Genomic DNA, 10,716 nt, shown 5'->3' with positions numbered 1-10,716 from the left:
TTCAAAAATAGTCATATTTACAAGTGATCATTCAAAAATAACCACAGTTTCAAAAGTAATCAAATTTTAGCCATTTTTCATGTAAAGATAAATCTGAATGAAAACACTGTTCAAAATTCGGAAAAATACTCCAGTATAACATACTGGAATTCCAACGTAAGTATTACAAATTAAACAATAAATAAATACATATTCACATATAATGCGTGTTAGTTTCAAAAGAAAAATGTGTAAGTAAGAGGTTTATAAACATCCTTTTTTGTTACACAATTTTTTCATATTCTTCTTTAGAGTATGCATATGTACAGAGATAGTATAGAATATAAACAAATTATATACCATTCCCTCTAAGCCCAAGGCATCTATACACAAGAAAAAAAACAAAGAACAAAAATAACGTGAAAGCTAATAATAAATGAGCTAAACGTGTAAAATAAAAATTACAAAAAAAAAATTAAAGGAAAAGTTAAAAGAAAAACAAGGAGAACTATAAAATCAGGTTGGATACTAATAGGGGAGAGCATGTTAATGTTCTCCAACCTGTTAATGAAATCTCCAAATTCTCAAACCACTCTGAGCATCAATATTCAGGCTATTCCATCTGATCTCTATGATATTAATATTTTCTTATGCATGATTTTTTCGCCCGATCCCCTTAAGATTTGTGAGAAAAATAACTGCATGGATCAGAGTGCAGCTCAAAAATGTTGCACCACAATAGTGTGTAGACTCTAAGCAGGTGTTTGAGGAGACGATGTAAACATGGGGACCCGGAGATAGTCTTTCTCAACTGTCAATCAACTTGTGAGCACGAAATAGATAATCCAAGGAGGTACCGATAAGAGAGAGCTACAAAGTCAGTCTAACCTCAAAATTCACTAGTTAAGCCATGCTGGATCATTCCATTTACAAATCTGCTGCAACAAAAAACAAACCTGGCATAAGTGCTACAGAAAGCAACAACAACAAAAAATCCGGTATAATCCCAAAAGTGAGGTCTGGGGAAGGTAGTGTTGGGATATACTATTAACCATGCGGTTTAGACATAGTATTATATTTTATTCTTTATGGAACAATTGTTTATTTAATTTATTCAATTCAATAAAGTACTATTTTAAATAGATCATTTGTTACATGTGTGTTCTTTTAGTTATGTAGTAGACAATTTAGTGTATGGAGTCTTAGCTCATGCACATAAGATTAAATTGTTGGTTCTCATAATTAATAAACTATGTTCACAATCAAAGATATTGTTGGACAAAATATCTTGATGATTGTAGTACAAGATTATCGTATAATTTATCTTAATTATGGGAGTAAGTTTACTCCAACTTCTTGTGCTAGTATACTCAGTGTATATTGAACGGACCAAATAGAGAAAAGATGTTTTTGTACTGAATATATAAAACATTTTCTCTAATTCATTAAATGAGCTTATACTCCTAATCTTATATAATTATTATGATCAATGTAATTTGTTTATTGTTTTGATTTATCAAAAGGTACGACTCTATTTAGAGTTGGTATATGTCTAATAGATTGGACAATAACGAATAACATTTGTGAATAATAATTAGTTGATAGAATCCATGACTCGGCTTTGGGTTTGATGATACCCTTTTATGTAAGCTTATAAGTTTTCATGTGAAAACCCTGCCGGTGGATTTTGTATCTGTCACATGAAATAGTTTAAGCGGAATTATAAAAGATTTAATTAGTTAATTGAATTAAATTTTCAGTGATTTAATTTAATTAACTGGTATTTGAAATCTTAACATGGGGAGTTAAAATAAGTGTTAATGAATTTTCGAAATTCATATTGAGGAGTTCAATTGCAGTTTTTTAGTGGAATAAATTGCAATTAATTATAGTAAGAATTAATTCATGCTAATTTCGAATTAATACTATAATTAGTAGCCTCTTATTATTTCTGTGGTCCCTGCTATACCTAGTAAAAACCTGGACAGACTTGGGTAAAAAGTAGCTTGGGAGAAAAGTTATCCTTTTGAGTTAGAGTAGGATTCTACTTGCAGAATCCTACATGTTTTTGAGCCCCTATTGTGGCTTAATTTCGGGTCTATTAAAGGAAGACTAGTTTCACCTAATAACTTATCTTTCAGTTGTATTGTTCTTGCTCACCCAATAGCAAAATCGTCCAAGGTTTTACTAGGCAAATAGCAGAAGACTGCAGTCCTGGATTCTTGTTGTTTGGAAGGTTTGTGCAACTACTTCAAGAGGTTAGTGCTTCTAATCTCGTTATTATTGCGTTGTCTAGTTTACATGTATTTGATGCCTGGGTTGTATGCTTGCTTCCGCTGCGCATGTTCTAACAAGTAGTGTGTATACAGACCTTGCCCCTACCTTGAAGGTGGAGAGGCAAGTTCTACATAAAGCAATGTTCTATTATAGTAGGTGACTGGAAAAAATCTAGTTGATGCAACGGAAAATAGTTTCTTGACATTTATAAAGAGAATTTGCCAGATGCAGGATTTAATTTACCTCTATAAAACCGGGACCTATGACCAGCTTTTCGAGACTGACTATCCTGCTTGGTATCAAACTTCTGGGACTGACATAACAAGGGCCCCGAGCACGCAACCCTTCCTTGTTGGCCAGTGTAATCCTGGTCATTTCAGAGAGATCACAGACCATAGCACCAAGATGTAAACAAAAGTTGACGAACAAATATTTTCACTAAGTCATATTTTTACATGTGGATGTTGAAAAATGAAAATACTAAAAGTTGCGGAAAAATAGAAGAGAACCTCCTATGGGCATTAAGAAGCAAACACAAAAAGTTTTAGTCAGCACCACTTATATGAAGTTGCTAAGTTAGAGGAAGTATACTTACCACTGATGGTTCCTGATCAGACGAGTCAAACGAATCTGATCGTTCATGATGACCATGTTGCCTATGGATAGAATGTTTGAAAGTGTGAGCCCTATTTAAAAGCTCATAATTGTCCTGCATGTTTGAGTCCCAGGTATCCTCAGTGTGCAGTACACCAGAAGGATCTACGGCACTTAACTTTTGACTCGTTGAATTGGCAGGTGGATATAGCCTTGTCGTTGAAGAATCCAGCTTTCCTTTTTTGGCCCATGCAAAACCACTCGATTCTGGCATTTGCACAGGTACAGAAAGAATGGTGCTGTCCCCTTGAGATTCGTCAGTCATTTGAGAAGCTTCTGACACTGTGTCATACAATGGTTTCATTGATATCCGTGAGACGGTAGCTCGTCTTCCTTTAGAAATATGGACACTACCACCGTGGTTTCTACGAGAACCATGAACATTGGCCTCAACTTCCTTCAAAAGTACAAACAAGACTTTCTCAATATACCATCAAAGAGGAAATGTGAATGAGTGTCTGTGAGATGAGACAGAAACCTCTGATGGAACCACTTTGCAGAAACTGCTTGGTTCTTGGAGAGCTTTCCGGGATTTTCTTGAAGTTTCAGATGCTTGTGCATTGGAACTGGCTCTCTTTCTGAAAATGAAACACTCCTTCAAATTAAGCTTTTAAATATGGTAAGAGAAATGCAAAGTCATGAAAGGTGCACGGTTATTAAAAATAGGAGATGGACGAGATGTACAAATTTAATTCATAAGATCTAGCGAACTCACTCAAAGCCTGTTAATGATATGTTCAGTTAGGTTGTCTAGATAACTTTGAACTACAGCATTGAAGTAAATGCTAAAAGCTGTGAATAACAGTGAACCAGCATGCTCTTTTTCTCCTTTTTTTTTTTCGAGTAGTGCATACAAATGCAGATAATGTCCACTGGCCTTTATTGTCTTTCTGTCCCATCTACGGACTAGGCAATGATTATTTGGAACCGCATGCAATAAAATCCTTTCTACGAAGAAGAAGAAGAAGAAAGGAATTCACCTTCGTGCTTCTTCTCGGAACTTTGCATCAATTTCCTTGTTCGGTGGGTACTTAGGCAGGCTTGATGAGTCACAAGCATAAGGCTTTGTATTGAAATACTAAAGAAAGGTGAAACACATATGTAGAACCAAGAAGTTAGCAATTATAGAATCCAGTTTAGAAATTGTTATGCTTGAGAACTAAACTGAAAACAGAAACATCATTAATACCAAAGAGGAACCAAATACTAAAAGCAAAATAAAAAAGAATATGGTAAACTCGGTCTAATGGAAACTTTGCAGTGAGATAAAAACTCATATACTGCTGTCTTGGTTAAAGCTTACCTCAGAATTGAGAGCAGATGAAGCAGTTCCGCGTTTATAAGGATCTATTGAAAGAAGTGTTTCAATAAGGTTCACAGCAGTTTTTGGTAATTCTTTACATCTATCTCGAAGTGTACTTTCATATGGTTGCTTGGGCTTAAACATAGTTGCAAGTGGAAGTTTAGACTTTTTCCAGTAATCATCAGGTGGGGTACCACAGAGTTTGAAAATTTTGTGCAGTTGCTCTACCTGAAAGATAAACAAAAACAGAAACTTTTCACAATTGACCAGAAACAGTGATATTACAAGGCATTCGATATAGGAGAACTATTCAATCACTTCGTATCATCTTGGGAAACTTCGGTCATATTAACGTAGAACTATTTGTCAATCATGTCCCATTTTGCAACCTGTTCACAGATATGTGCAAGAAATATTATCAAATTCAAAAGAAAATTTTCAAAAACTACTGACCTCGGTTCTCCCTTTCAGGAGAGGCCTTCCAAAAAAGAGTTCTGCGAAAACACAACCAACACTCCACAAATCCACAGAGACCCCATAGTTTGTTGATCCCAACAGAAGTTCAGGAGGTCGATACCATAATGTAACCACACGACTGGTCAGCGGTTGCTTATGCCTTGAACTAAGGAAATTTGCAAGACCAAAATCTGCTATTTTCAGAATTCCTTCATTATTTACCAAAATGTTTGAAACTTTAATATCCCGATGCATTATCCCTCGTGAATGGCAATGCTCTAGTCCGCTCAGTAGCTGCTGCATGTAGCATTTGATCTACTTCCATGCAAAATATAAATTCAGAGATAAACAAACAGAATCTTCTTACAATTCAATTTTTTCTTTTTTCCTTTTTGCAAGACAAGATATAGACACAAACAGTGATCTTAACACCGAATTAATGCTAGAGAGACATCGTCAAGGATGAACAAACCTGTGAATCAGTAAATTTGATGTCAGGACACGATAATAATCCAGAGAGGTCATGTTCCATATACTCAAATACAAGGTAGATGCTACATGATAACCGAGAAGTGATTATCCCCTCCAGCTTCATGATGTTTGGATGGTCAAGTTTGCGGAGAATTGCAATTTCTCGTGCCATAAATCTGACACTATCCGGTTGGAAATTGTTAAATCGCACCTTCTTTAGGGCGACCATTTTACCACTTTCGATATCGCGTGCTCGATAAACACTGCTATATGTACCTTGTCCAATCTATAGATGTTGAAAGCAGAAAAAATCTTCGTAAGAAGAAAATAATTTACATTAGTAGGGTAACGATATACAATTAGTATAAATTACCAGTCCTAAATCCTAATGCCAGTGACAAAGTTAATTTCAAACTAGACAGTCAAGGCCTAGATATAAGATATGTAGTTAAATCCTTCAATATAAACCATGTCACCTAAATCCCAACTCAGAAATGAATCAATCTCTCGCTCACCGGTTTTCTTTCAGATTAACAACTCTGGCTATATGCTTTTCTTTCTCCAGAGGTAACGTATAGGGCACAAAGTTATAAGTGAAGCAGAATCCAAAGGTATTTCCAGTTCATGATAGAGACCTTGGTAATTCCTAATAACTGGAATTAGGAACTCTGGCTATATGCATGCAGATCACATGCAAGTTCAGATTGCAAGATAAGAAAGGCAAGTCAATGAAGTAAGAAACCCCTCCTTTTTGGGGGAGGATCAAGTTCATTAACATGCTACCATGAGATGGGTTAAAAAATGCAACATTATAGTCTCAGCTAACAGAACTTGCTAAATAAGCACAGAACCTTTAGCTAATTAATCAAATTTAAAGGCTGATGATTGAGTAGGAACTAATGAGAAAGCATGAAGTGGCGCAGCATCTTATTCATCCAAATTCACCTTGATGGAATAAGCCACGAAAATTAAATTAATCAACTATGCCTCATTCCTGAATTAGTACGCATCGACCATAACAATCCACTGTATCCAACTGTTCTTAGAAAATACTAGATAGCCTCGCCTATGTGAGTTTCAGAACATAGGAGGAGATTTATAGTCTTGCAACAAATGGAAAACTATTTGCACTTGTCTACATATCCTATGAAGCTAAAATGTGAGATTTGAAGTCTTGCAACTAGATAGGCGCAAGTTGAAGTTATTGGCATATGACCGAGTTGAACTTCAACATGATGACCGAGTTGGAGTTAACATGATGAAGTTAATTGGCATCATGCTAACTTCAACTCGGTCTATAACTGGCATATGACCGAGTTGAAGTTAACATGATGAAGATACTAAATGGAAAACATATTTTGTGCTGCATACAAAAATATATACTAATGTGTATAATGCAAAATTATCAAAAACTATTTGCACTTGTCTACATATCCTATGAAGCTAAAATTTGCAAATTCAACTAGGATTTGATTTGTTGGTGATAATTAATGTGATAAACAGATACATCTAATATGGTATTCATTTAAAGAATTCAAAATTTGTTTTAACCTATAAAAAATCATGTTTTGATTTACCTTTTCTAGTTTCTGGAACATGTTTGATCGAAGAGGCATCCATCCCTCAATGGCTTCACCAGCAACGGCAGTAAGCCAAGCTGGCCAACCGGCGGCCAAATGTTCACCTTCATTTAACCTCCCAAATTTAATGCTAAAAGTAGCCCTTTTTTCAGAATTAGCCCCTTTTTTGGAAGAGGAGGAGGTTCTCCTCAAATTCCCAGAGAATCGGCGACGGTGGACAGAATTATCCTCCCCTTCTTTATCAGGCTCCTCTTTGATCTTCTCCAATGGGGCAAACCCAGCTGCCTTTATATGCAATAAATGATCGCCATTGTCTACAACAGTCACCGACGATGAATCGTGGGCCGGGGAATGGGACGTGGCTTGCTTGGAGCTGACGCAACCCATGACCCATAACCCGGATAGAGAAAATGGGTCAAAGCGAGGTGAAAATAGTAAAAAAAGGGTCTCTACATTAGCTCATTGGGTCTGCGTAAAATGATTGTTTCATTTGGAAAAGAGTTCAAAGATTTGCGGAGGAGGAAATTCTATTCATCAAATGGGGAATTTTTATTTTGCGAGATATGCGGAGAGGAGAAAAAAAGGGTTTTTTTTTGAAAGCCAAGAAATTAGAGTTAGTGTGGAGAGGTGCGAAAGCAGAGGAACAACAGAGAAAGGAAAGGAGAAAGAGAAAACATTTGTGTGGGTTGTGTTTGTGGGTCCAAATTGAATCATCATCTGCCTTTTTCTTTTTTGTTTTTCAGTTTGTCTTTGTGTTTTCTGTTGAGACCAATTCTTACGCCATTTTTACGAAACTTTGATTTATTTACATGCAGAAATTGGCGCGTAGGTGAAATGTAGCCGTTAGGAGTTCGTTTTATTTTTCTTTAGGAGGGAGATGGGGTCGTGTGCTGGTGAGCTGCTGGTTCAAGAAGAGTTTGAACAAACAAAGCCAACTAACTTCTCAACCACTCATCTCTATCTTCTTCAGATTATTGACTAATCATTTGTAGAAAATAATATAATACCAATAATTGTTCAGACTTGGACGAAAGACAGAAAGGCATGACACACTTACTATATTTCTCTCCGATAGTTTGGAAAGGATTTATGTAATATACAAGGACAATACTATTTTTTCACTCTCAGTATAATTTTAACTGGTTGTAACAAATTATTTTTCTATTTTCTAGATTATCATATTAGTTTTTAATACGAAGTTACATGTTGCTATAGGTTAATTTAACCTTATTGTGTAAAAGAATTCTTGCACTTTAGATACATAAAACTTATACTCCCTTCGTCTCATAATAAGTGTCGTGGTTACTAAAAATAGTTGTCTCGAATTATTTGTCATTTTAGAAGTTCAAGACAAAATTGATTATATTTTTCCTTTTTTACCCTTAATAATCAATTGCATTCACATTGACTAAAAATATGGATAATGTCATTGATACAAATGACACATAAATTGAGAAAACATTTAATAAGGCAAAAGTAGTCAAAAACTATTCTTTCTTAAGGGCGTGCACAAGACAATCACGAGGAGAAAGTACTCTTTTACAAGGATATCTACAATATATAAAACTCTTCTAAGCAATTATTTCCCAATAATTAACTAAATTCACACATCAAAAACCCGGCTGGTATACACTCCATAAAGGTAATCGAGCAACGAAGTGAGTAAATATATTCAACAATCATATGCCAACATCGTTACCAAGTCCTATTAAGTAAAGGAAATGTGTTCAGATTCAAACATCTTTGTTCACCTGGCACCCGCACGGGGTTAAAGGGGAGGATGTCAAAACCTTATAACCATAATAAAGGAGCTATATAACAATATCGGATGAGTTACAATATAATTAAGGTAACTGTAGTTGAGTAATAAAAGTGTATATGAAGAAACATGTTTTGCATTCACTAAACACCAGGCGGCTTCTCTGGTCAAACCAGGAGCAGACAGATTTCTTGGTTATAAAATAAGAAAGCATATTAGATTTTCCCTTCTGAGAGGCAAAGCCCACAACTTTATAAAAGACCCATAATTTTGCTCGTCGTTAGATCAACAAAGACATGATTGCCAACAAACTTAACAAACACGCTATAAAGCATAATTAATCGTATCTACTTGGTTCCATGACATTCTCATCATTAGTCGGAATACGGCTGGAAATATACTGAAAAGCAAAAATGGAATCAGCTTTGAGGAGGATCAATAAAGAGATGCAAAAGAAATAATAAGTTCTTATTTATATGGTATAAAAAGTTGGCAACTTTGCTTGAATCAGCTCCTGTACTCTGCTGGACTAGGGTTTGAAGCTGACCTCAAGAAGCTTCAATGACAAGGACAAACTATAGTACCCTTTTTTACTTTTAACAATACTAGCTTTAGGGTACGTGCGTTACACGTGTTTATCGCGTCAATCAATTAAAATTTATGTAAAAGAACAAGTTATGTAAAATTGTAATGGACATTAAAGTAGATGCAAACATTTGTTTATTAAGTTAATGCGATAGTTAGAGTTACAATAATTGGACCTACAATGATAAATAATTTGATTAAATTTGTTATGATGCATTTACTAAAATGCCAAATATTTTAGCAAAGAATATTAAAAGTAAATATGCATGGGTATTATTGTGGGAAAAAATACACATAAATTACTAAAAAAAATATTAATCATAGGAGTAAAATATTGTACGTACATTTAATATTAGATAAAAAAACTGTAGTAACAATATTTTGGAGAGTAAAGTTTTATGTCAAATACGTGAAAGAAAATTTATTGACGATGTAGTTCTAAATATTAGGAGTTTCTATATAGTTAAAATAAGAAAAAAAAATTAAGTTTTAATTATTAAAATTTTATTTGATTTTAAAATTTTAGATAATAGAATTAACTAAATTATAGCTTTGACTAATATGAAAGCTATTTTAAAGGATAAAAAATGCAATAAATTTTGCTAAGGAGCTTCTTGCTTTTAATGTAGTATCAATAGATGGAAAGTACGCGTTGCATCTTATTGTACGTTCGCTGGGTGTTACCTCGTATTAATGAGAATATTTTTTTAAAAATAACATAAATATTATTCAAAAGATGTGTTTACGTCATAATATAATAATTGACAAAAAATTATAAGTTTTAAATGATAATTGTGTTAATCATGTTTAGGAATTTGATCTATTCTAGTAGTTTTTCCTTTAGTTTGTTCCAATACTTGCTTTCAGTGGCGGATTTAGAATTTTCATCAAGAGGTGTCAAAATATAAATAATTAGATATATCGAAAAGTCAAGGGGAGTCAACGTATAGTAAATATACATAAAATAAAATAATTTATCTAGAAAAATAATGTAATTTTCCGGCGAGGGGGTGTCGCTTGACACCCCTTGCTTCAATGTGGCTCCGCCACTGCTTTCTTTATTATATAAAAATATTAGAGGAATAACATTTGATTGAAAGGTGAAACTATATTTTGTGTCTACCCGCTTTGAAAGTTTTAAAACTATAATAATTAAGACCCTTGAACCTAAAATTGATGTTCCAAACTAAAAGTATGATTTCAAAGCATATGGCCTACGTGCCTTGGAACTTGGAAGTACTAATTTGAATTTGTAATATATGGATTTTAAGCTTCTAAATTTAAAAACGTGATTTTCTTTTACAAATAAGGTATAGTACATAATCAGAATAGAAAAAAATTTAATACATAAATTTAATTAATTTTGATGTTCTAAATATTTAAGAAACATTTAAAGTCCTAAATATTCAAAAAATAATTAAATAACTATTTTGTTCAATGCAAATTTTTTGACACTTTCTAAAGGAAAATTGTGTAAGTTTCAATGATAAAAACAGTAGAATAGTAAAGCTTCTTTTATAGAAGCATTACATATATAATTGAAACAGGAAAAGATTTATGTAAGGTAAAATTATATATAGTTAAAATAAATAAAGATTTTAAGGGAAAAAATAAACTCCTAAAACAAAAAGGAGTTCAAAGTGCTTATTTTA

The 10,716-nt window shown here is 33.8% G+C and overlaps 1 protein-coding gene across 2 annotated transcripts; it reads right to left on the bottom strand.

Annotated features, from left to right (window-relative positions):
- Positions 1-314: 314 nt before the first annotated feature.
- Positions 315-7,378, bottom strand: LOC107792281 (protein IMPAIRED IN BABA-INDUCED STERILITY 1). 2 transcript variants are annotated; one of them, XM_016614477.2, is made up of 9 exons: positions 6,718-7,378; positions 5,142-5,426; positions 4,667-4,984; positions 4,214-4,441; positions 3,891-3,988; positions 3,389-3,488; positions 2,852-3,307; positions 2,500-2,623; positions 315-914 (listed from the first exon to the last, which is right to left on the bottom strand). In XM_016614477.2, exons 1-9 carry the CDS (start codon positions 7,105-7,107, stop codon positions 907-909), a joined length of 2,007 nt encoding a protein of 668 aa, XP_016469963.1. In that variant the 5' UTR covers positions 7,108-7,378; the 3' UTR covers positions 315-906. The 2 variants fall into 2 exon arrangements, with proteins under 2 accessions (XP_016469963.1, XP_016469962.1); XM_016614476.2 differs by having other exon boundaries at positions 774-917.
- Between the last annotated feature and the right edge of the window lie 3,338 nt (positions 7,379-10,716).

The sequence above is a fragment of the Nicotiana tabacum genome, chromosome 3, assembly GCF_000715075.1.
Source record: "Nicotiana tabacum cultivar K326 chromosome 3, ASM71507v2, whole genome shotgun sequence".
Taxonomy (NCBI): domain Eukaryota; kingdom Viridiplantae; phylum Streptophyta; class Magnoliopsida; order Solanales; family Solanaceae; genus Nicotiana; species Nicotiana tabacum.
The sequence above is the reverse complement of the archived record's forward strand: the minus strand, read 5'-3'. Positions and strand labels throughout refer to the sequence as shown.

Bases quoted from the DNA above. Each gene is read 5' to 3' on its own strand.
- LOC107792281 (XM_016614476.2), bottom strand. From the start codon at position 7,107: ATGGGTTGCGTCAGCTCCAAGCAAGCCACGTCCCATTCCCCGGCCCAC. The intron at 5,427-6,717 runs GTAAATCAAAAC...CAACATCTATAG, and splicing joins TGTTCCAGAAACTAGAAAAG to ATTGGACAAGGTACATATAG. The intron at 4,442-4,666 runs GTCAGTAGTTTT...TTTATCTTTCAG, and splicing joins TCCTGAAAGGGAGAACCGAG to GTAGAGCAACTGCACAAAAT.